This window comes from Mustelus asterias, chromosome 10 (assembly GCF_964213995.1).
Source record: "Mustelus asterias chromosome 10, sMusAst1.hap1.1, whole genome shotgun sequence".
In the NCBI taxonomy this organism is placed as follows: Eukaryota; Metazoa; Chordata; class Chondrichthyes; order Carcharhiniformes; family Triakidae; genus Mustelus; species Mustelus asterias.
This window is the reverse complement of record NC_135810.1, coordinates 65,188,567-65,215,321: the sequence shown is the minus strand read 5'-3', so window position 1 is coordinate 65,215,321 and position 26,755 is coordinate 65,188,567. Positions and strand designations below refer to the sequence as shown.

At 44.3% G+C, this 26,755-nt stretch overlaps 1 protein-coding gene across 1 annotated transcript in view; it reads right to left on the bottom strand.

Moving 5' to 3' along the window:
- Positions 1 to 1,364: 1,364 nt before the first annotated feature.
- The window catches only part of rab38a (RAB38a, member RAS oncogene family), a 74,263-nt gene continuing 48,872 nt past the window's right edge, over positions 1,365 to 26,755 (bottom strand). Inside the window, exon 3 of the mRNA XM_078221816.1 lies at positions 1,365 to 9,815. Within this exon, the coding sequence (XP_078077942.1) occupies positions 9,660 to 9,815 (156 nt within the window). The 3' untranslated portion in view covers positions 1,365 to 9,659. The remainder of the gene's footprint in view (positions 9,816 to 26,755) is intronic.

Sequence of the window (26,755 nt, the reverse complement as noted above, 5' to 3'; positions counted from 1 at the left end):
GAGTTCAAATCACCCAGCTGAGTTTGAGTTTCCCTACAACGCCTGCTCTCTTTCCCCTACTGGTGAAAATTATAAATGAACAGGACTTGTGAATCTGTGTTCCGAACATCATTTTGGATGGTATGTAGCGTCCACATGACTCCACGAAAATCCCAGGTCTTACACTTGGTTATCAGACTAGGCCACCTTCCAGTTGTGTGAAATTTACCTCACCTTTTCATACACAAAACTAATTTTTATTTAAAACTGTTCTGAAGACTTTTAAATATTTAAAATGTTAATCTTTAACTTGACAATTTGCCAGTTGGCAACAGTAACAATCTGGCACAATGTCATAATTCACCTTATTGAACGCAAATGTAACTTATGCTGCAGCACTTCATGATGAACTGTAAAGGAAACAAAATAATTTTACTTACCTTTTAAGCTCTTCCGGCCTCCATGGTTCATGCCTCCATGCAGTGAGTGTAAAACCCGATGGCTGCCAAAACCTGGCCGCCTCCATGAAAATGTAAAAATCTTACATGGGGTTGGCTCTCAGTGAGCCAACAATGTTGTCACTTGTCTCCTTCATAGCAGAAGATATGCTGGGGTGGCATGGTGGTACAGTGGTTAGTATTGCTGCCTCCAGCACCCGGGTTCGATTCCCAGCTTGGGTCACCGTTTGCACGGAGTCTGCATGTTCTCCCCATGTCTGCGTGGGGTTGCTCCGGATGCTCCAGTTTCCTCCCACAGTCCGAAAAATGTGCTGGTTAGGTGCATTGGCCATGCTAAATTCCCCCTCAGTGTACCCAAACAGGTGCCGGAGTGTGGCGACTAGGGGATTTTCACAGTAACTTCATTGCAGTGCTAATGTAAGCCTACTTGTGACACTAATAAATAGACTTCTAACAAACTTTTAGCTTCCAAGCCCATTCCATTTCTCATCCTCTTGAAATGGTCGAGGGCGGGAATCTCTCCATTTCTTTGGTCCTGCCTCTGTGACCGGGACCATAAAAATTCAACCCTAGCGCTGTTAACAATAAGCATTTACTTCTGACGGGGAATCCATCTGATCTGGGTTTGATTGCTATGTTCCACTCTACCTCCTTTTGATTGGAGGCATCACAAGCAGTGTGTGCCTATTAATTCACCCAAATAAATGCTGAACTACTGAATATAAAGTCCAGATTATCCAGTATTTTGGAAGATTTTGTAAAGATAAACAATTTTTTTAAAATTTGAACTTACCTGCGGATTTGCCAATAATTTCAGTTAGAAATGTTCAGGGTGTTCAATAACTGAAAATATAATTAATCGTCTGGTTGAATTGAGAAGAAATCCATCAAGAAAGAAAGTAACGTTTAATCACACAAAGTGGTTTCTGAGCCAGTATGTACTTTATTCTTTTTAACATATCAAGAAACTACAAAAGATTAAAGTTTTCTTAAATAGCAACTATCTTAAGTAGGTTCCATTACAGCAGTGAATACACATTTGCCTAGTTTATAGTTCACATATACTTTCACTCCACAGTATAAATTGCAACTTTACAGCCAGTTATTTGTTGATGAAAGCTACAGTCTACTGAAATTTGCCCTCATTGGAGTTTCAGAATAAAGATGAACCTTCCTCAAACAAAAATGTTTGTGTTTTCCTTTACAATCGTTAATGGTAAGATTGTGAGTGTGCATAATCAACTCCTACTATCTGAATGATTCCATTTGTTTACATGGAAAACTTGATATTTGGTGACACAAGTAATAAACATTTAAACTTGAACTTTAAACCTGCATTATACTTCTGAGCATTCTTGCACGCACACGGCCCAAAATGGAAGGATCAGCATTAGTGAGTGTTAATGACATCTTATCTGTATTGATTCATGTAAATAACAGCACACACACAATAGATACTGGCTAAATACTGGATCAGCACACACCACTCATTCTTAGAGGAAAGAAGCTAGTTCATATGTGGAAAAATATGGGTTATGAGGTACTGTCTTGAAGACACTTGCCAGATCCGTTAGCCACACTGAACACATCTCAAGTCTTATTTCAACGCTTACTTCAGTAGCTTTTGAGTAGGTCAGTGAAAGAGCCATTGACAACAGTTATAGTATCATCATTAACAAAACACTCAGTTCTGATACATGGATATACACACAGACATCAAATCAGAAAACCAGTTTGTCCTTTTGCAGCATGCTGCTGCCATTATCAATGTGCTTGTTTCAATTTTATTACAAATCATAAACAGAATCCAGCGGCAATAGGGCACTGTATTCTTTCCATTTAAATGCCTGTCACAAAACCCTTGTATTCTCTCATAAAGTTCTCTCAGCAAATGCGAAGAGCTATAGGTTTAATTATAAACCAACAACCGCACTGATTTGAGATGTTAGTGATGTTACACAAGACTTATTAGAGTGCTAAATTAAACAGGGGTGATTTTAATTTCCTCTGCCCAATGGAAGTGCATTAGCAGCAGTATCAAAACTACAGTGCGCCAGTCCCGCTATGCTTGCATATTTCCCACTCACAGCTATATTAATACCAGGAATTTTATGAGCTGCCAATGCATCAGCTTCAGACAAGGGTTTCCTGAATCCATTCAAATTGTCATTGTCTGTAGGACCCCAATGCAAATTCAATGGCCTGGACTCGACGTGTGCTGTGGATGTTCTTCTCAGTAACATTTTGTGAGAAAGAGGAACATGTGTCGAAGACTTAACTGTCAAAATTATCATTATGGATCCAGGATGAGCTTGAATACCTCTCTCTGGGCTCCACAAGAATCACTGTTTCACCCCTCGCTTTATTCCCAATAATCGCAATCTGTCCAGATCTAATTCTTTCAGTTGGGATGGCCTCTGGAACACCCTTACCAGTTGTATGTTATTGAGGAAGTATGTTATACGGATGTATAGGTTAGGTGAATTGGCCATGCTAAATTCTCCGTCAGCGTACCCGAACAGGCACCAGAGTGTGGCGACTAGGGGATTTTCACAGTAACTTCATTGCAGTGTTAATGTAAGCCTACCTAATAAATAAATTTTAACTTTTGAATTTCTTTGTAACTGGAGCCTTCTGGGCAGAGTGAGATGACCGTTGCCGCATTAGTCAGGCAGAAACACAGCATTATGTCAAAAGAAACACTGCTGCCCTATTCACAAAAGTGATGCAATTAATCTCCTTTCCAATGAATTGAAAAGAATAAAAAGAGCGAGGGCTATCCAGTTTCTCCAAGCCTTCAGCATTCTAACAGGTAGGACACAGGTCGCACTGTCTTGTATGAAAACCCTTTCTATTTGATGAGCAGGGAAGACTTTCATTCTCTCAGGTACAGCTAGAGTGTGTTGTCAGTCACTGCTTCCTGAACATCAATGTCAGATACCCAGGAAGCTTCCAGGCAGTAACAATTCATCATACCACTCCACATTCACCCAGTCATGTGTCAGGGTGTTTAATTAAAGATCAAGGCTATCCCTGCAGTCATAGCTTACACTTCCAAAAAGTCAGGTTAAATTTAGTGGAGCCATGCGATACAGCCCAGCTAATACCTCGAGAATCAGTGAATCAAGCTGCCTGCTGCACAACGCTGCAATGATGAAAGGCTTGTTGTTGCTGGAAGCTGAAGGTGGTGATGAAAAGAGAAGGCGGTAGTAAACCCCTCCTCACAGCATGAGGCAAGGTGAGAGGAAGGACAGGATGCTGACAGGACATCGAGAAGCCACAGAAAGGAGAGGATACCACACGTGAGGATTCTTTTCAAATAAAGGGTGACTTACCCAATCCTTCCCATTACTGTTCTTCCCTCACAAGGTTGTTTCAGTCACTTCTCTTCATGCAGCCTGAACCCTCTGCCTCTGCGATTTCCTCCCCTCAGTGACCAACAGCCTTGATCTCCTAATTCTTACTTCTATCGAACCCACCCTACCACCCCAATCCCCGTGCAGGGAATGTTGGATAATCTGCAAGTTCTTCCAGCACGTCCAGACATTCAGGCCATGGCTGCCTGATACTCTGCACAAAGACCTACTTTCAAAATGCTACCGTTCCAGATTTCCCTGCATCCCGCCAGCGAATATGTTCAGTTACTAGTGGCGTATCGCAAGGATCTGTTTTGGGGCCACTGCTGTTTGTCATTTTTATTAATGACCTGGATGAGGGCGTGGAAGGATGGATTAGTAAATTTGCGGATGACACTAAAGTCAGTGGAGTTGTAGACAGTGCGGAGGGAAGTGGCAGGTTACAGAGGGACATAGATAAGCTGCAGAGCTGGGCTGAGAGGTGGCAAATGGAGTTTAATGCGGAAAAGTGTGAGGTGATTCACTGGAAGGAGTAACAGGAATACAGAGTACTGGGCTAATGGTAAGATACTTGGTAGTGTGGATGAACAGAGGGATCTGGGTGTCCATGTGCATAGATCCCTGAAAGTTGGCACCCAGGTTGATAGGGTTGTTAAGAAGGCATACGGTGTGTTAGCTTTTATTGGTAGAGGGATTGAGTTTCGGAGCCAGGAGGTCATGCTGCAACTGTACAAAACTCTGGTGCGGCCGCATTTGGAGTACTGCATACAGTTCTGGTCTCCGCATTATAGAAAAGATGTGGAAGTGTTGGAAAGGGTGCAGAGGAGATTTACCAGGATGTTGCCTGGTATGGTGGGAAAATCGTATGAGGAAAGGCTGAGGGGCTTGAGGTTGTTTTCGTTAGAGAGAAGGTTAAGAGGTGACTTAATAGAGGCATACAAGATGATCAGAGGATTAGATAGGGTGGATAGTGAGAGCCTTTTTCCTCGGATGGTGATGGCTAGCACGAGGGGACATAGCTTTAAATTGAGGGGTGAGAGATATAGGACAGATGTTAGAGGTAGGTTCTTTACTCAGAGAGTAGTAAGGGCGTGGAATGCCCTGCCTGCAGCAGCAGTGGACTCGTCAACATTAAGAGCATTCAAATGGTTATAGGATAAACATATGGATGATATTGGAAAAGTGCAGACTAGAGGGGCTTTAGATTGGTTCCACTGGTCGGCGCAACATCGAGGGCCGAAGGGCCTGTACTGCGCTGTAATGTTCTATGTTCTATGAATACGCTTTCAGAGGTGATATTATTACTGTCCCAAACCCACTCTGTACATACTGGAGAAAATGGCAGTGAGTTAGTAGAGAAATGATATGAATGGGCAATAGTCCTGCTCCACTACTGATCCAAGATCTGGAGAACAAATTAGCCCACTAAACCAACACGCAACCCCATTATTAAAATGGAATCATCTAATCTGTCACAGTCTTAGCCCAAAAGAAGCGTCTTTTTACCATTGCTAATATTGTTACATAAAAAAATCTTCTGAATGGTGTGGGGCAGTATACCAGCTGTTTGTGAAGAAAGACCCATAGTAATACAGCTCGGGGTCACGCCCACAATTACCCTTGGTTGACTGGCATCCTTCCATCAGTGAAAGATAATGGGATTGCAGCCTCAGCACTTAAAACGGTCACTTCCCCTTGCCTCTCGGCAAACCACAACAGCTGTATTATCGTACAAATTCATATCACAGAAAACCAGCATCATTCCTGCTACACTTCCCAACAGTTCACCGTTGGGTCTTGGGATTGGGTTGCTCCCACCTCCCCGCATTCCTAAGTTTGGAGTGCTCCCACTGGTTTGGGGTTTCTGGGGAATGCAGAGAAAGACAGACATTTTAACCTTCCAGAAATAAGCTCCACAAGGAAAGCTTGTGACACAGAGGGTAGCATGCCTGCCTCTGAGCCAGAAGCTCCGGGTTTGTGTCCCACTCCAAGCCGTAATGGCCATGGAAGATGTGTTTGTAATGTGGCCAAACAGTTGATTACTAACCTGCAAATTCTGCCTCTGGCAGGGGGTAAAAGGAGAGTCTCCTGGTCAGCCATGTTAGTTGTGAAGCAGCAACCCACAAGCTGTAGCCTCTGCTGACCTGTTCCAGGAAGAACTAGCCATAGAAACAGATGTACGCATGAGCTCCAACAACAAGAACAGAAAATGCTGGAAAATCTCAGCAGGTCTGGCAGCAACTGTGGATAGAAAACAGAGCCAAAGTTTCAAGTTTGGAATGACCTTTCATCACTCTGACTTGAAAATCTCTCTCCACAGACGCTGTCAGACCTGCTGAGATCTTCCAGCATTTTCTGTTTTGGTTTCAGATTCCAGCATCCGCAGTATTTTGCTTTATCATAAGCGTGAACTTTGTCCACGTTACAACAGACACGGGAAGGTTTTATGTCTAAATAAGCTTCACACAACTGCTAATCAAAATGTACATAATACATTAACTGTGATTATTTTGTGTGCTTCCTCGAACTGTGTATCACTGAATATTATCCTTGTACCCAATATGCACTCCAGAAGCCATTACTACAATTTTGAACTGCAGAGAAAGGGAGGTGAATAGAGTCTGAGATTTATACCATGTCTGATTCACCATGCAAGTTTATAAGCAGCTACAATTATTTAGATTCACCTGTTTAGATCACTTTCCAACAGGGACCAAGCAGCTTAGTTAATAAAGGCTAAAGGCCCAGATTGTTCATTTATATATTTACATGGGCGGTACGGTGGCACAGTGGTTAGCACGGCTGCCTCACAGCTCCAGGGACCTGTGTTCAATTCCAGCCTCTGGTCACTGTCTGTGTGGAGCTTGCACATTCTCCCCGTGTCTGCATGGGTCTCCTCCGGGTGCTCCGGTTTCCTCCCACAGTCCAAAGGTGTCTGGGTTAGATGGATTGGCCATAATAAATTGACCGTTAGTGTCAGGGGATTAGCAGGGTAAATGCATGGGGTTACGGGGATAGGGTCTGGGTGGAATTGTTGTTGGTGCAGGCTCGATGGGCTGAATGACCTCCTTCTGCACTGTAGGGCTTCTATTCTATTCTATTCTGTTCTAACAATTCAGTGTTGAAACCCTCCTGGGCAAAATAAATACCGGAGCCCTGAGTCAAATTCTGAACTGTTGGGATCTGAGCCTCAAGTTTCATTTGGAACACCCTCCCCCCGCCCCCATGTTAATCTCTTGTAAAGTAATGCAGCATTTGAATTGTTCCAGTGCAAGCAGACATTTTCCATGCCTTGGTCTAATTGTTTCTTGCCTCTACCTCAGACAAATGAAGCAAACAAAAGACTTCCTGTTCAAAAGTATAAAAATGTAAGTTATACACTGTGGTAAACAGTAATTCAGTGTCACACCACAAACAGCAATGCAGCAAAGCAGCACTTTGAGTTGTACCTGAACAGTCTCTTTCTCTAAACCTCACTTTGAGTTGTACCTGAACAGTCTCTTTCTCTAAACCTCACTTTGAGTTGTACCTGAACAGTCTCTTTCTCTAAACCTAACAGTTAAGCATTTTTGTTATGTTTGCAATATTTCCAATTTTCTGCAACATAATTTTCTACTCCAAAATGCCAATCAAAAAAAGTCGCAAACCTTCCTCCATCGAAATCGATACATTACACTTGACTCAAATACCAAAGCCAGGCATTTTCACCTTCTTCTCAAAGAAATGAATCATTGCAATCATTAGTAACAGATATTAACACTTCTCTCTTCGAACCATCCCATTTACATCACAGCAATATCAGTTCCCCAGGGTTAGAAGAGGTGACAAGAAAGCTAAAACTCTCTTGTGTTTCAAGACAATAATTTAGCCGCTTTCGTACGTCAGGAATGTTTCACACATGACAATGTGAGCGAATCTCATCAAAGCTTCTCCTCCTCCCCTGTTACAGCAGCAGGAGAGAACATAATTTATGCCTGTAAACAGGGTTTCCATAGCACTTCTGCTGGAGTTACCGTGACAGAGCTGGGAAACTCCAAGGAAATACATCCCTGGAGAATAATAGCGATTGCTACACTAGTGTAAACGATCGCTGAGAAATAGCTAACACTACTTTTCTCTATGTCTAAGTATTTTGGTCAAAATTCTGTTCATTGTCCTATTGATGAACGGCTAAAAATTGATCATTGTGGTGCTTCGGAGATTAAATTATAGGTCTTGATTTACCAGTTAGCAGCAGCAACTGGAAATGCCCCCCTCGTGGGGGGATGAGGAGGGGGTTGATCTAGGCTGATTTTGTGGCTTCGAAAAGATTTGAATAATTTTGGTAGACTCTCTGAGTTGAGAATAGGGAAGATGTTAGAATCTATTGAGGCTGTCGTAATATGTTTAGGCAGAATCAACAAAGTTTTATAAAATGGAAATCATGTTTAAGAGGTCTGTCTGATTGTTTTTTAAAGTGTAACTAGCAGGGAAGATACGAGAGAACCAGTGATTATAGTATATTTGGATTTTCAGAAGACAATTGATGAGGTGCCACATAAGAGGCTGTTATCAAAGATTAGGGCTTATGAAATTGGGGTAATTTATTAACATGGATTGAGGATTGATTAATAGGCAGGAATGAGGAGATTATTTTCAGGATAGCGCAGCATAATTAGTGGAGGATTAGTGCGCAACTGTCAGCCATTTACAATTTATATCAATGATTTAGTTAATTCTTCACCACCGCCTCAGCTCTCAATATTCCCACTGTATTTAACTTGTTAGACTTTGATTGTTTGACAAACACTACCATCTTTGACTTTCAACCTGACTTTTACTTTAACTTATTCATGATCAGGGCCTGTAATCGACGGGACCCAAATAGAAAGTTCTGGAGCAAAACAAAAGAACCCCAGAACTGTCCATGGGGTTAGTATGGTCTGTAGCGAGAGACTTGATGGCAGATTGCTATTTTTACTACTGGATATGCTCATGGAGTGCAACTTAAACCTAGCCTTCTGACCCAGAGGCAAAAAGTATTACCAACTGAGGCACAACTGACTGCAGAGTTAATACTTCCAGGTGAGGAAAAAAATCATCTTGAAAGAGTTAATGAATCAGACAGCATGAGGGACTGAGGTTAGCATCATTAGGAGAATATCATTAACCTCGAATTTTAGTAACTGTATCAATCATGCACACAGCTTCCTCAAAGCATTCTGCTCAATATCACCTTCCTGTCCTCCCCCCACAGATGGCATCAGTGTTCACTGTTTGAATGAATCTGTTTTTCAAAAACCGGAATGACAAGTGAAAGGGCAGTGCCATCACAAATAGTTTGGCAAACCCACAAGAATCATGAAGTGCAGTCAAAACGTGTGATTCTGTTTGGGAAAAGGTGACTCATTGCTGGTGAAGGAAAATGACACCTGGAAGGTGAAATTCAACTTTAGCAGGGGTAGAGGACGGGCAGGGGGTAAATCAGTCGCCTGTTATACACCCTATCAACATTCCATTGGAATCACCAATCTGCCATCATCCCTCCATGCTGCCCCTGTCAAAACTGTTTCTTTACCCTTGTTTTGCTTGTATCCAAAACATAAAGGCAATGTCTTCGTTAAAGTTAGTCATTTTGTTGACACTTTGTTTTCATGTCATAAGGCTTCCTTTTGTTTCTTACTCCTGTGAAGCACCATGGGACGTTCTGCTATGTTAAACACGTGCTATTTAAATGCAAGTTGTTGTGAGTGAAAGGGACGTTCAATTCATTCACATTTCTCAAAAGCCCACCTCCCTCCAGGCTCCAGTTAATAAAGTTCCAGCTGTAAAGATAGACATTAGTGTGGAAGCTGTAACAGGCCTGTCGTTACAGCAAGATCCCGACCTAAGACTTAAAACAAGCTGAGCAGTTGCCGTTGCTTCTGAAGGAATTGAGTGTCGGGGTGACAATGTCAGACTCGACAGACTGCGCAAGGTCATTCTCACTCGCGATGATGTGTTTCACCAAACATCGAGCCGCTTCATCAATGTTGACATTTTCCTGTGGATGAGAAAAGAAGTTAAACAGCCATCTGTTCATGTGAGGAAAAACTATTCAAGTACAGGTCCTGCACTGTGGAATAAATGGCATCACTGTACGTGTATGGTGCATCATTTCCAGGAAACACATTGAAAAGTTTATGGTATTACATCTCGGATGAATTTCACTTATCCATCCCGTTGGAATGTCTCTGCCCTTTTAACCCTGTCTGTAATACTGAGTTATCACAGCAGGTGTTATCTCATTATCCATGCTTCTTTTTATTCATTTATGAAGTAAATTTATGATAACGCAGGAAGGACGAAAGCTTACCAAAAAATGGTAGACTGTTATTTCCGGCAAGAAAACCAGTGTGTTTCTCTCCAGAAAAACGAGTCAAATTTCTCTCCAGATTTTACAACACTCTGCCTATAAAAATCAAGGGGCATGTTTCACGCTGTCATGAAGGGGGTGGGGCCACAACACTGTGGCAAAACCCCGCGGCACAGAGATCAGGGCACCATCTTTAAAGAGCACTCTGATCATAATCTGAGTAAATCTCCTCCCAGCCGACCACGTAGGTCTCAGGGCCCCCTCTCCCCCACCTCGATTGGAGTCGGCACTTCTTTGCACCCCGATCATTGGGCCCTTCCCCCTCCCCATCATTGGCCTCTTCACTCTCCCCTTCCCCTCCCAAATCATTGCCCCCCCCCCCCCCATTGCACCTCAACAGGCATAGCCAGTCTCCCCTGCTCCTCAGTCCTCTCCTGGCCCAAACTAAATCTAAATGAATCTCCCCATGAGGCTCCCACTGGGGCCCACTCCTTGGCATGGGTTGGCACTGCCAAGTTGGCATGGGCATGGTGTTAACATGGAAATACCAATCTGTGCCAGGGGGCATTGCCAGGCTCTACCCCAGAGGCTATACTTACCTTTACATCCCCGGGAGACTCCCCACAACAGGTTCACGTCTGGGTGAACCTGTTGTAATCCACACTAGCGTGACATCATGCCGGTACAATGTCAGTATACGGCCAGGGTCAACTGCTGGCAGCGATAGGGCGGATTAAGAACATAAGAACTAGGAGCAGGAGTAGGCCATTAGGCCCCTCATGCCTGCTCTGTAAGATCATGGCTAATCTTTTTGTTGACTCAGCTCCACTTACCCACCCGCTCACCATAACTTTCAATTCCTTTACTGTTCAAAAATGTATCCATCTTTGTCTTCAAAACATTCAATGAGGTAGCCTCAACTGCTTCACTGGGCAGGGAATTCCACAGATTCACAACCCTTTGGGTGAAGAAGTTCCTCCTCAACTCAGTCCAAAATCTGCTCCCCTTTATTCGGAGGCTATGCCCCCTAGTTCTAGTTTCACCCACCAGTGCTTCTATCTTGTCTATTCCCTTCATAATCTTGTATGTTTCTATAAGATCTCCCTCATTCTTCTGAATTCCAATGAGTATAGTCTCAGTCTACTCAGTCTCTCCTCACAAGCAAACCCTCTCAACTCCGGAATCAACCAAGTGAATCTCCTCTGCACCTCCAGTGCCAGTATATCCTTTCTCAAGTAAGGAGACCAAAACTGTACACAGTACTCCAGGTGTGGCCTCACCAGCACCTTATACAGCTGCAACATAACCTCGTTGTTTTTAAACTCCATCCCTCTAGCAATGAAGGACAAAATTTCATTTGCCTTCTTAATTACCTGCTGCACCTGCAAACCGACTTTTTGTGATTCATGCACAAGGAAACCTAGGTCCCTCTGCACAGCAGCATGCTGCAATTTTTTACCATTTAAATAATAATCCATTTTGCTGTTATTCCTACCAAAATGGATGATCTCACATTTACCAATATTGTACTCCATCTGCCAGACCCTCGCCCACTCACTTAAACTACCTTTGCAAATGTTCAGTATCCTCTGCACACTTTGCTCTACCACTCATCTTAGTGTCATCTGCGAACTTTGACACACTACACTTGGTCCCAAACTCTAAATCATCTATGTAAACTCTTGCGGCTCCAACACTGATCCCCGAGGTTGATTTGATTTGATTTGATTTATTATTGTCACATGTATTAACATACAGTGAAAAGTATTGTTTCTTGCGCGCTATACAGACAAAGCAAACCATTCATAGAGAAGGAAACAAGAGAGTGCAGAATGTAATGTTACAGTCATAGCCATGGTATAGAGAAAGATCAACTTAATGCAAGGTAAGTCCATTCAAACGTCTGACAGCAGCAGGGAAGAAGCTGTTCTTGAGTCAGTTGGTCTGTGACCTCAGACTTTTGCATCTTTTTCCTGATGGAAGAAGATGGAAGAGAGAATATCTGGGGTGCGTGGGGTCCTTAATTATGCTGGCTGCTTTGCCGAGGCAGTAGGAAGTGCAAACAGAGTCAATGGATGGGAGGCTGGTTTGCGTGATGGATTGGGCTACATTCACGACATTTTGTAGTTCCTTGCGGTCTTGGGCACCATTAGCCACTGATTGCCAACCAAAAAAACACCCAATTATCCCCACTCTTTGCTTTCGGTTGGTTAACCAATCCTCAATCCATGCTAATACATTACCAGTAACGCCGTGCACCTTTATCTTATGCAGCAGTATTTTGTGCGGCACCTTGTCGAATGCCTTCTGGAAATCCAGATATATCACATCCACCGGTTCCCCGTTGTCCACTGCGATGTAATGTCCTCAAGGAATTCCACAATATTAGTTAAACATGACCGGCCTTTCATGAACCCATGCTGCGTCTTCCCAGTGGGACAATTTCTATCTTGATGTCTCGTTATTTCTTCTTTGAAATTAAAATCTTAAAATTTATTGAAATGCCTGTAAAGCGGGTTCACGCCTGTTATGCGCATGAACCTGATGATGTCACCAGTGAGCGGCGGGGAAGATTCGAGATTGCGATCTCGCCGACAAGATCCGCAACTTCCGGATCTTGAGCTCCCATTGGCATTTGCACGGAGAGCAAGAGTGGGCTCAAGATGGCCATCTAAGTCTCTGACCTGAGCCAATGCGATCTGAGCTGACCTGAGCATTGGTGACCTTTAGCGCAGGAAGCCTCTGACCTGAGCCAACTCGACCCAAGCCCACATAAACCTTGCCGATCGCACACTACCTTTAGTGTGGCAACAGTTGCTTGTCTACACTGTTTACTTTGCAAACCCTCTCCTACACAGAATGACAGACGGTGCCATGGGTGGGAACATATTACAGATAGCCTGTATTTATTATTCAGTGGCACACCTTACTTCTCTAGCCATTTTGTTAAGTTTAGACTCTAGCCAACCTAGGCTTCGACCATCACAATTTAAGTAGGCCTAGACCTATAGGCAGTATCTGAAAACTGAAATCACTTGAAATCTGAAATGTAAGCGGCCCCAAGCAAATCGGATAATGAACACTTGACACTCCTGATGAAAAACAGCTGAGTTCCAGGGACATGAGGAAAAATCACAAGAGAGAAGTAGCTATCTGCTGTTAAATAGGTGGCATCACTAATATCTGGATCTTAAAGAGGCTTGGAAGGCTTTGATTCAGCAAGGAGTCAATGGCTGTGTGGCAATGCAGGAGGTTATCCAAGCCATAATCCAGAGTATACATGGTGTTGTCGGTTATAGTGAAAATGACAACAACTTGGTCAAAGGGGTGGGTTCTAGAAAGGGTCTTAAAGAAGGACAGGGAGATGGACAGGCAGAACGATGGAACAGAAGATCCAGAGTGAGGGTTGAGGCAGCTAAAGACATACCAAGCAAAAATGAGGCATTGCACAAGACATCAGAGTAATGAAATGTTGGTCAGGAGGGTACTGCACGTCTGGAGGTGAGAAAGGCATGGATAAGGATTATAGCAAAAGGTGGGTGGAGGCAGGGACAAAAATGGTGGTGTCATAGAGGTGTAGTTTTGTCGATTTTGTGATGGGGTTGTAAACTCAGCTCTTATGATTTTCAAATAGGGCATTGAGGCTGTGAACAGTCTGCTTCAGTGTGAGACAGTGACTGAGTTAGGGGCGTGGCAAAGGTGGTGAGGGTACAGAATCAGCTTATGTCTTTCCAACTTTCAAAGTGAGGAAAGCACAGGACTGGGTCTCTGAAAAGTCTCTGACAACACAGGAGGTGTGGTAGAGTTGGATGCCATCAGTATGCATGCCAAACCTAATCCATATGTTCAGAAAACGTACCAAAGGGATGTGACAAAAAAAAAAAGAGGATGTGAAGTTAAATCCTTCAGCTGTCTTGAACTTTTCTGCCTCTGGCTCTTTCCAAGGAGCCGAGGGAACATCTTTAACATCAGTCAGGTTATAGCACATTGCTGCATAAAGCATTTGACCAGTTCACTGTTTGACAGAGCAATTATATCATTTTCTCCATGGTGGCAGGAAATCTAGGGCAGATTGATGACATACATGCAACTTTACAATCATCAGTGAATGAGTGAGCTCCATGTATGAACTCCGAAGACGTTATTGTTCAGCCTGTGTGTGACTACCTGCTCAGTATAATGGATTTGAAAACCTGCTTTCCTGGCAGTTGTCATGCAACCTGAATTTCAGTGTCCACTGTGACCTCAATATTTGATAAGCTCTAGTGATTCAAGGTTACATACAGCGAGAACATGGGCACCCACTGCACACCTGGCTCACAACCCTCGAAGGCATTCATGATTCGCAGCAGTGTCCATTTTCCAGCACATCTGAACACATTAGAGGCAGAGGACAGAATGTTGTGGGTAGAATCAGAGAATCATAGAGGTTTACAGCATGGAAACAGGCCCTTCGGCCCAACTTGTCCATGCCGACCTTTTTTTTTAAAACCCCTAAGCTAATCCCAATTGCCCGCATTTGGCCCATATCCCTCTATACCCATCGCACCCATGTAACTATCTAAATGCTTTTTAAAAGATAAAATTGTACCCGCCTCGATTACTTCCTCTGGCAGCTTGTTCCAGACACTCACCACCCTCTGTGTGAAATAATTGCCCCTCTGGACAGTTCTGTATCTCTCCCCTTAATCCTATGCCCCCTCTAGTTTTAGACTCCCCTACCTCTGGGAAAAGATATTGACTATCTGCCTTGTCTGTGCCCCTCATTATTTTATAGACCTCTATAAGGTTACCCCTCAGCCTCCTACGCTCCAGAAAAAAAAGTCCCAGTCTATTCAGCCTCTCCTTATAACTCAATCCATCAAGACCCGGTAGCATCCTAGTAAATCTCTTCTGCACTCTTTCTAGTTTAATAATATCCTTTCTATAATAGAGTGACCAGAATTGCACACAGTATTCCAAGTGTGGCCTTTCCAATGTCTTGTACAACTTCAACAAGACATCCCAACTCCTGTATTCAATGTTCTGACCGATGAAACCAAGCATGCCGAATGCCTTCTTCACCACTCTGTCCACCTGTGACTCCACTTTCAAGGAGCTATGAACATGCACCCCCAGATCTCTTTGTTCTGTAACTCTCCCCAACGCCCTACCATTAACTGAGTAAGTGCTGCCCTGGTTCAACCTACCAAAATGCATTACCTCGCATTTGTCTAAATTAAACTCCATCTGCCATTCGTCAGCCCACTGGCCCAATTAATCAAGATCCCGCTGCAATTGGAGATAACCTTCCTCACTGTCCACCATGCCACCAATCTTGGTGTCATCTGCAAACTTACTAACCATCCCCCTATATTCTCATCCAAATCATTAATATAAATGACAAATAATAGTGGGCCCAGCACTGATCCCTGAAGCACACCGCTGGTCACAGGCCTCCAGTTTGAAAAACAACTCTCTACATCCACCCTCTGGCTCCTGTCAAGAAACCAATTTTGTATCCATTGGTATCTAATTGGATGAATTTTCACCGACCAGTGGGGGTGAACCAGGAGACTGAGGATATCACTCCAGGAGGTGTTGGGAGGGAAGGCTGGCATCTTCATGTTGGAACTGGATATTGCAAAGGATGGCCATAATGATGGGAGAACTACATACTTGCATGTGGTGAGCAGGTAATGAAGCTTGTTTAATGGGCAAGTGACTTAAGTTGCCTTGAGTGATTTAAGGGCGACAGTGGTTAGCACTGCTGCCTCACAGCATCAGGGTCCCAGGTTCAATTCCGGCCTTGGGTCATTGTCTGTGTGGAGTTTGCACATTCTCCCCATGTCTGCGTGGGTTTCCTCCGGGTGCTCCGGTTTCTACTCACAGTCCAAAGATGTGCGGGTTAGATGGATTGGCCATGTTAAATTGGCCCTAGTGTCAGGGGTTTAGCAGGGTAAATATGTGGGGTTACGGGAATAGGGTCTGGGTGGGATTGTGGTCAGTAGACTCAATGGGCCAAATGGCCTCCTTCCATACTATAAAAATTCTATGAAGTTTTGCGAGGGGTTTTCTTTTTGATTTTTCTGGAAGTGCACGGAAACCATGGGGTTTCAGAGCCTCCTTAGGTATCAGGAGGCGATAAGCAAGTAGGAGGCTAGCCCTGGCTCCAAATGGCAGCCATTGCATTTTGGCTTGGCAAGGAGGGTGGAAAAATATGAACACTGGCATAGTCAGACAGAAGGGGAAAAGGTGCCAAATCTCTGGGGGTATGCTGGCAGCATGCCATCTTGGTGCTGGCACTTGTTTGGGTGAAGGAGGGATGAAGAGAGGCCTGGAAACTAAGTGAACCTACATGCCATGGGGCACATTTACTCAGCTTTCAGTTCCTCCTGCGATAAAGGGGGAGGTGGCTAGATGGGTGGAGAACTGGCTTGGTCACAGAAGACAGAGGGTGGTAGTGGAAGGGCCTTTTTCTGGCTGGAGGCCTGTGACTAGTGGTGTTCACAGTAAGAAGTCTCACAACACCAGGTTAAAGTCCAACAGGTTTATTTGGTAGCAAATACCATAAGCTTTCGGAGCACTGCTCCTTCGTCAGATGGAGTGGAAATGTGCTCTCAAACAGTGCACAGACACAGAAATCAAGTTACAGAATACTGATTAGAATGCGAATCTCTAAAGCCAGCCAGGTCTTAAAGGTACAGACAATGTGGGTGGAGGGAGCATTCAACACAGGTTAAAGAGATGTGTATTGTCTCCAGACAGAACAGCTAGTGAGATTCTACAAGTGGTGTTCCGCAGGGCTCTGTATAGGGACCTCTGCTGTTTGTGATTTATATAAACGATCGGGAAGAAGGTGTGACTGGGGTGATCAGTAAGTTTGCGGACGACACAAAATTGGCAGGACTTGCAGATAGTGAGGAGCATTGTCAGAAGCTACAGAAGGATAGAGATAGGCTGGAAATTTGGGCAAAGAAATGGCAGATGGAGTTCAATCCTGATAAATGCGAAGTGATGCATTTTGGTAGAAATAATGTAGGGAGGAGCTATACGATAAATGGCAGAACCATAAAGGGTGTAGATACTCAGAGGGACCTGGGTGTGCAAGTCCACAGATCCTTGAAGGTGACGTCACAGGTGGAGAAGGTGGTGAAGAAGGCATATGGCATGCTTGCCTTTATAGGACGGGGCATAGAGTATAAAAGTTGGGGTCTGATGTTGCAGATGTATAGAACGTTGGTTCGGCCGCTTTTGGAATACTGCATCCAGTTCTGTCGCCACACTACCAGAAGGACGTGGAGGCTTTGGAGAGAGTACAGAGGAGGTTTACCACAGGATGTTGCCTGGTATGGAGGGGCTTGGTTATGAGGAGAGATTGGGGAAACTGGGGTTGTTCTCCTTGGAAAGACGGAGGATGAGGGGAGACTTAATAGAGGTGTATAAAATTATGAAAGGCATAGATAGGGTGAACGGTGGGAAGCTTTTCCCCGGGTCGGTGGTGACGTTCACGAGGGGTCATAGGTTCAAGGTGAAGGGGGGGGGGGGGGGAGGAGGGAAAGGTTTAACACGGATATCAGAAGGACATATTTTATACAGAGGGTGGTGGGGGCCTGGAATGCGCTGCCAGGCAAGGTGGTGGAGGCGGACACACTGGGAACGCTTAAGACTTATCTAGACAGCCATATGAATGGAGTGGGAATGGAGGGATACAAAAGAATGGTCTAGTTTGGACCAGGGAGCGGCACGGGCTTGGAGGGCCGAAGGGCCTGTTCCTGTGCTGTATTGTTCTTTGAACAGCATCAGAGAGCCACAGCCATGGGCAGTGTGGCAGCAGCAACCAGGAGGACAACCACAGCATCAGCTTCAGGGGAAGGAGAGTCAGAAAGAGGGTGAAGCCCTTCTGTATTTCCCAAGGGTCAGTGTGCTGTGCTGTGTCTTGTACAATCTGGCCTACGGATTGTATGATGAGGATACTGTTGAGCATGATGCCTCCTCCTCTGATGAGGACATGGAGGAAGATGATAACCAGATGCATTAGTCCCAGGGAACCACAGGCAAGGTGCCGTGCTGCAAAGCCAAAGAATGTTCAGGACATGGGAATATAGGCACGGTTCACATGATGTTTACTAACAGATCCATAAAATCCAATAAAGACTCCGTACGGGTGGCAGTTGTTAGCCCTGCTGCCTCACCCAGCTTCAATTCCAGATTGGGATGACTGTCTGTGTGGAGTTTGCACATTCTCCCCACACCTGCGTGGGTTTCCTCCGCGTGTTCCGGTTTCTACTCACAGTCCAAAGACGTGCGGGTTAGGTTGATTGGCTCTGCTAAATTACCCCTTAGTGTCCCAAGATGTGTAGGTTAGATAGGTTAGCCATGGTAAATGCGTGGGGTCATAGGGATAGGGTGGGGGTGGGGCCTTGATAAGATATTCTATCAGAGAGTCGGTGCACTTGCGATGGGCCGAATAACCTCCTTCTGCACTGTAGGGATTCTATGATTCCACTATACAGCCCTCGTTCTGCCTCTTTCATTCACCAACCTGGTGAATGAAACCTGGCACAGAGAATGCCTCAATCCCATGCAGTGAGCTTCCACCTAACCAACAGACTGACGGAGTCAGGGTACTCCTGAAGTCCAAGCAGGCCACAAGAGATGCATCATCGCAAACCTTTCCACCATGGATATTTAATGTCAGTACAAACACTTGCAAGGCTCCATGACTCCAAAATAAATTCCAGTTATCTGCCCTTCATAAATCCCTTCTGTGGACTCTTATGTGGTACGCTCTACCCCACACTTTCAGATGAGATGGAGGCAGCGCCTGACTATGTTGCCCCTTGGTTTAGGATTATCTTAGCCATCATCCTTTGACTTGCTTGAGGCCTGCAGGGCTCCGGCCCAATTGAGGGCCTCCCCCACAAGAAGGCAGGAGCCTCCTCTGCTGCTGTGGTTAAGTGAGACACTGGCGTCACTGACAGAGAGACTGAGCAGCCGCTGTCCACAACAGAGTCTTTGAAGGGAACCTCCAGATGCATCAGGCATCCTCTGCTGCTTCAAGGCACACAGGTAACTCACTGCTCAGCTGAGGTGTGCAAGGACCTGACAGTGAGTCCTGGTGCCTCACACCCAACACCCAATGTCCCATCTCTCCAGTGCCTTTAATATAATTAATCATCCCAAGGTGCTTCACAGGAGCATTATAAACAAAGCATTGAGGGGATATTAGATCAGATGATCAAAAGCGTGGTTGAAGAATGAAAGGAGGAAGGAGATGTGGAAAAACAAAGAGGCCGAGGGAGGGAATTCCAGAGCTGGGGCCTAGGGAACTGAAGGCACAGCCATCACTGGTGGAGCAATTAAAATCAAGGAGGCACAAGAGGCCAGAATTAGCGGAGTGCAGTTATCCTAATGATCATGGGGTTGGAAGAAATTACAGAGATAAGGAAGGGTTAGGCCATTGAAGGATTTGAACACAAGGGTGCGTATTACAAAGTCAAGGCTTTGGTTGACAGGGAACGAATTCAGGTCAGCGGGCACAAGGGTGAAAGGGAATAATAGGGCATGCTGTGAGGTAAGACACGGGAGCAGAATTAACCTCAAGTTGACAAGAGCGCAGAACTTAAAATAGTCAAGTCTAGAGATAATGAAGGCATGGATGAAGAGTTCAGCAGCAGATGAGATGGGTCAAGTTGCGGAGGTGGAAATAGCGAATCTTAATGACGGCACCGATATGAGCCAGCATAATCAAGGACCCCATACACTCCAGACATACTCTCTTCCACCTTCTTCCATCAGGAAAAAGATACAAAAGTCTGAAAACACTAACAGACTCAAGAACACCTTCTTCCTTGCTGTCATCAGACATTTGGATGGTCCTATCATATATTAAGCTGATCTTTCTCTTCACTCTACTGTAACTGCAACACTAGATTCTGCACCCTATCCTTTTCCTCTCTGTACTCTATGAATGGCATGTTTTGCCTGTATAGCGTGCAAGAAACAATATTTTTCACTCTATCCCAGTACACGTGACAATAATAAATCAAATCAAAGCTCATCTCAGTGTCAAAAGTAACACCGAGGTTGTGAACACACTGGCTTAACCTGCGACTATTGGAACTGGTCTGCAAGCATCTCTGGAGTTGGAATTCACTAAGTGGTCTGCTGGCTATGGTTCTCCATGAGACTGGTCAATCTCTTGATGGAGGATGCCAGGTGCACACATGCCTGAGACATGGTGGCACCTATGACCTGGATGGATTCCTCCATCATCTGTGTTAGTGTGTGCCAAGCCTCTGGACCTTCCACTGGATGTTTAGTCACCTGGGCCCTCCCAAAGTCCTCCGAGTGTCAGTGGCCCAGCTGTCAGTGGCCCACCTCGCCACCCGAGATGGAACGCCCTCCACGTATCAGTGCCTCCTCCTCATTGGGGTCAGGATTAAGAGGTACAGGATGTCACTGTCTGTCTTGCCTTTCCCCTTGCATTTTGGGTTGCTTTTTGTTGCAAGCACATTGATGACCATTTTTAATCATCCAACAAATATACAAGTAACACCTATATTGGTGGCAGGTTCACTATTCATGGCAGTGTCCAGCATGCCTGAGTCAATTGTGTGGCCAAATTCCCCTCCAATTCAATTTTCAGGTTCGCTGCCGACATCAGCGTAGTGGGTCGGATCTCAAACAATGACAAGACTGAGTACAGGAATGAGATAGAGAATCTGGTAAACTGGTGCAGCAACAATAATCTCTCCCTCAATGTCAACAAAATGAAGGAGATTGTCATCGACTTCAGGAAGCATAGAGGAGAACATGCTCCTGTCTGCATCAACGGGGACGAAGTAGAAAGGGTTGAATGCTTCAAGTTTTTAGGTGTCCAGATCACCAACAACCTGTCCTGGTCCCCGCCTGCCGACACTATAGTCTCTACTTTCTCAGAAGACTGAGGAAATTTGGCATGTCAGTTATGACTCTCACCAACTTTTACAGATGCACCATAGAATGCATTCTTTCTGGTTGTATCACAGCTTGGTATGGCTCCTGCTCTGCCCAAGATTCAAGGAACTACAAAAGGTCGTGAATGTAGCCCAATCCATCACGCAAACCAGCCTCCCATCCATTGACTCTGTCTACACTTCCCGCTGCCTCAGCAAAGCAGCCAGCATAATTAAGGACCCCACACACCCCAGACATTCCCTCTTCCATCTTCTTCCATCAGGGAAAAAGATACAAAAGTCTGAGGTCACGTACCAACCGACTCAAGAACAGCTTCTTCCCTGCTGCTCAGACGTTTGAATGGACTGACCTTGCATGAAGTTGATCTTTCTTTACACCCTAGACTGTAACACTACATTCTGCACTCTCTCGTTTTCTTCTCTATGAACAGTATACTTTGTCTGTGCAGCGCGCAAGAAACAATACTTTTCACTGTATGCTAATACATGTGACAATAATAAATCAATTCAAAATTGTGACAGAACAGGACCCTTCACATAAAGGCCGAGGTACCTATGACAGAAACTGCCACTGACTGGTTCCATCGACAATAACCAGGTTAGCATTTCACTTCCTAATAAGCTCAGCCTCATGTCTTGCCACGTGTAAAACCTTAAAGAGAGCAAGGTGTGGTGCATCTAAGCTGGCCGATTGCCTGAGGTTGTTAACCTGCTTTTGGCATGGCACTGGAGCTAGTCCCAGGGACGGCTGCTCGGCTGCTGACCTCCGTGATCAGTATCTAAGCTGGCTTGGTCTGAAGGGCAAGTCTCCTCCTCCTCCCATCATGGGAGAAGTGAACCTCCCCACTTGCCCGAGCAGCCTGGAGGAGAACCCGAAGTAAGATTTCGATGAACTGTGCAGCCACCTTGAGTCTCTGCCTTGGTCATTATTGCAATGGCCTGTTTTCTGATGATTCCCCTCCCAGGTTTCCTTGCTGATGGATTGTGATATAGTCCTGCTCACGAAGAGGATGTACATAAGAACATAAGAAATAGGAGCAGAAGTAGGCCTTCTAGCTCCTCAAGCCTGCTCCGCCATTCAATAAGATCATGGCTGATCTGATAGTGGGTTCAGTTCCACTTACCCACCTGCTCCCCATAACCCTTAATTCCCTTAATGGTTAAAAATCTATCTATCTGTGACTTAAGCACATTTAACGAGGTAACCTCCACTGCTTCATTGGGCAGAGAATTCCAAAGATTCACTACCCTCTGGGAGAAGAAGTTCCTCCTCAACTCTGTTCTAAATTGACTCCCCTGTATTTTGAGGCTATGCCCCCTAGTTGTTGTTTCCATTGTAAGTGGAAATAACCTCGCTGCTTCTACCCTGTCTAGCCCCTTCATTATCTTATATGCCTCTATAAGATCTTCCCTCAACGTTCTAAACTCCAATGTAGTGAGGACTGCTATTGGGAAAGATGCATGCTGTAAGAAACGAGCCCTGCAAGTCGCTCTAACTTTTAGAAGTGGTTCATGCTGCAAAGTCCTGGGTACGACGAAAGGCAAGATTATGGAGAATGTAGCACTCTCCAATCATTTTGAAATGTTTTCTGGGTTATACTGAAGAATATCTTGCTGATTTAACAAGACATTCGAAGCACTGTTTCATCATGCCTGAGGAATGTGGAATAATGGCCTGGATTTTCCATGCAGCAGTGAATGAATTATGTTGGTCCTTCATCAGAATTAAGTTGCCCACAGACAGTCTGTGGGCTTCTGGACTGGAACCTGTAGGTTTAGAAAGGCAGAGCAGCGTGGCACCCTCCACAGGACATCTGGCACCTGTATGAACAAGGTAAACAACCAATAATTTCTGAAACATGCAGGCTCCAATATATATGAAGTTGCGCATTCAGAGCAGGGAGGAAAAGCCTGAACGAGAAACCTGGAAGTACAGATACCCTGCAGTTTTGTGCCTTTTACATTCTTTTCATGTTTATGGGCCGAACAGGCAGCCCGATTGATAATCTGACTGTCTATCATGTGGAAAAGACTACAGCAGAAGCTGGGGGGAGATTATGGAGGAGCAAAAATGGTTTCTTGTGGTTTCTTGTAGCTATCATTTTTGGTTGGCTGGGAATGGTGGTCAGGGTGCCTGTCCACTCTCAGGATGGCTGGAGATAGTGGTTGAAGAGGTGGTTGTCCAATCGAGGGGGGCTGGTGATCGGGTGTGTGCCCAATCTTCATGGAGGTAGGCAGACAATCACAGGGGGGGTTTACAAAGTAACTTCTTGGACCAGAAGAAACACTCCTGGTGCCTCTGGCCCACATAGCTGTGCTGAAATGTAGTTCCCTCATAGATTCAGACCTGCTCACCTCCCTTTATCTAACAACATTCCTGAAGGTAAATCTGGCCGACCTGAATTAAAAATGAAAGGTTTTCAAATGGAGGTACACATCTTCCTTCCAACTTTCATTTATCCACTTACCTACCTCCTGAGAGCAGACTGGCCACCCATCTAAGGTCCCACCTCTGTTAGAACTGGAAATGGTAGGTTCTCGGTTTGAAATTTCTTAAATTTAAATCTCTCAGCTGACCCAAACCTAGCAATGTTTAGGAGTGACTCTCAACTAGAATGTGTAAGTTGTAATATTTAAATCCTTGTTACAGCATGTGAAGCAAAGAAAATAAGAGAGTGAGAGAAAAATAAACAGAGGAAGCTAAAGGAAACAAAGTTAAAAATCAAACTAAGGCCAAAATTTTTCCAGCTCTGCTATGGCGGATGCAGTGGGTCATTCAAACGTGCACTGGCTTCAGTTTGACCAATAGATCCCGGAATGTTCCAGCCTAAATCTCCAAAAAAGTAAAATCTGAAAGAACGAGGGTCCAAATTTTTAAAATTTCATTTTCAGTGATCTTCAGTAATAAAGACTCATCACAGCATTAATAATCCACTTGAGACTGAAAGGACAAGTTATAGCATTATACAGAACATAAATGGGCATCCATAAATGGGAAAGTACACAATTTCGCCCATACTTGAGTTCAATGCTGAATCTCAACAAAATGCTATCGTGGCCCTGATTTTAAAATTCACATTTCATTTTCCAACTGTCTCATGGCCTTCTCCATCTCTGTAACCTCCTCCAACCCTACAACCTCTGGGATCTCAGTACTCTGTAAATTCTAGTCTCTTGCACATCCTTTCTTTTCTAACCTCCACCAGCAGCAGTTGTGCCTTCAGGTTTTAAGCTTTGGAATTTCCTCCTAAATCTCACTGTGTCTCTATACTTCTCTCGTTCTTTTCAAATATTCTGTTAAACCTACTTCTGTGCCCAAAACTTTGATCACCTGCTGTAATATCACCTTATGAGGCTCAGTGTTAGATAATGCTCCTTACTTACTACATTAAAGCCGCTGTATAAATGCAAGGTATTGATTTGTGGGTTCAACTTTGAGTAGTATTTGGATCATTCTTTGATTACCTTGTGACACGTTCTGGATTGGGAAGGTTACCCACTTCTTAAGGTAACTATGGTATGATTCTTCACAAACTCCTTTATTTACTCAATAGGGCAAGAGTCTGTACAAGAGAGAGATGTACTTAGCTTCCAGCTAAGTTCATCTCTCTCTTGTACAGACTCTTGCCCTCTTCTCAGTTTCTCGGACATGACTGCTAATGTCACTTACATCATGGCACACATCGCTATATTACCAATATCCAACAAGAATCATTGTTGTTGATTAGATAACATTGGTGCCGTGCCATTTACTGACACACGTAGGTTAGCTGCAAGTACAGGAAAAACTGAAACAAGTAAAATTCTGGTGCTAGGCATTAGAGGAGTTGATCGGGGTTTACCCTGTTTCTACTGAAGGAGGCAATTGGAGACAGAGTGCTGGGAAGTGATCATGACTGTATAATGGTTATCATGCTGGAAGACTGCAGAGAAAATCAAGGAATACATGGGTGCGCCAGAGCAGTTCAATATAGTATTAGCCGCAGTTCATGAATATGAAACAACAGTACCGTCTACTTCTGGCATGATCAATTAACTTTTTTGCAGCGTTGGGCACAAGCCCACTTCAGTTTTTCTGGAATTCATAGAATCTGTAACCTCCTGTATGCTCCCTGCACCTGACATTTTGAAGTCTAAAAATCATCTTGTGGGAACGCCACATCCCTCTTGGGAAGCATTTATTGAAATAACATGTTAAAGACTTGTCCTCAAATCAGGGTGTCAACCTGACGAGCAATAGAGTTTCTATATTTGATAATGCGCAGTAACGGACAATGGGACCCAGGGGACAATAGGTCAGGAAAATACTTAGAACTTAATTTAGAAACAAATTAAAATGGAATTGGTGAAATTGGAAAGAAATTATAGATGAAGATTAAATTAAAACACAACGGGTGAGAAAGAGGGATAGGGGAGCCTATGACAAGAAACAGAACTGCAGTGTTTAAACTCATAAGTTATGTTTAACTGATTATCTGTGTTCATTGACATTCAGTGGCATTACCATCACTGAATCCCCCACTTTCAACATCTTGGGTTCCCCATTGGCCAGAAACTGAACTGGACTAGCCATTTAAATATCGTGGCTACAAGTGCAGATCAAAAACTAGGAATCCTCTGGCAAGTAACTCACCTCTCGACTCCCCAAAGCCTGTCCACCATCTACAAGGCACAAGTCATGAGTGTGATGGAATACTCTCCACTTGCCTGGATGAGTACAGCTCCAACAACACTCAAGAAGCTCAACATCATCCAGACAAAGCAGTCTATTGATTGATACCCCTTCCATAATCATTCTCTCCGCCACCAATGAACAATGGTGGCCGTTAGTAGCATTTACAAGATGCACTGCAGGAACTCACCAAGGTTCCTTATGCAGCACCTTCCAAACCCTCGACCACTACGACCTAGAAGGACAAGAGCAGCTGATGCCTCAGAACACCACCACCTGGAGGTTCCCTCCAAGTCATTCACCATTCTTTCTGACTTGGAAATATCTGTTCCTTCAGTGTCACTGGGTCAAAATCCTGGAACTCTCTCCCTAACAGCACTTTGGATGTACCTACACCTCAGAGACTGCAGAGGTTCATGAAGATAACTCACCACCACCTTCTCAAGGACAACTCAGGATGGGCAATAAATGCTGGCAAAAGCCAGGCTTGCCCACATTCCATAAATGAATTTTTGAAACTGTTTAATATTACTGTTATGAAAACTAAAGATAAGTAGCTTTCCAATGTTTGTACGTGATGAATGGTCACTTGGGCAAGTTGCCAGGGGCAGACAGGTTCCATAGAACTGTATCTAACAAGAATCAGTATCCAGAGGATAAGGAGGAGATGGAAAGAAAGAAAACTGGCAAGAAAGTCTATGAAATTTAATAGTGTGCAGGATTCTTTGGTATGATACAGTCTCTTTCAACCATATCAATGGAAAGTTATAAAAGAGGGCATGTTCTTGATAGGCAGTTTGCATGTGGTTTCTAATGCCGCTGATAAAACATGGTATATTAAACCAACATCAAAGTATAGTAGATTTCACTGACTTCACGTTAGGAACCAAATGACTAGATTAAGGTGACTGGCTCCAATCCGTTTATCTCTATTTTCAAGATGCTTTAGGGACGGCTCCAAAAAGGAAAATAAATGTTTTAAAATAAAGCTTTGGTTTCTTCAAGGCATTTCTTGT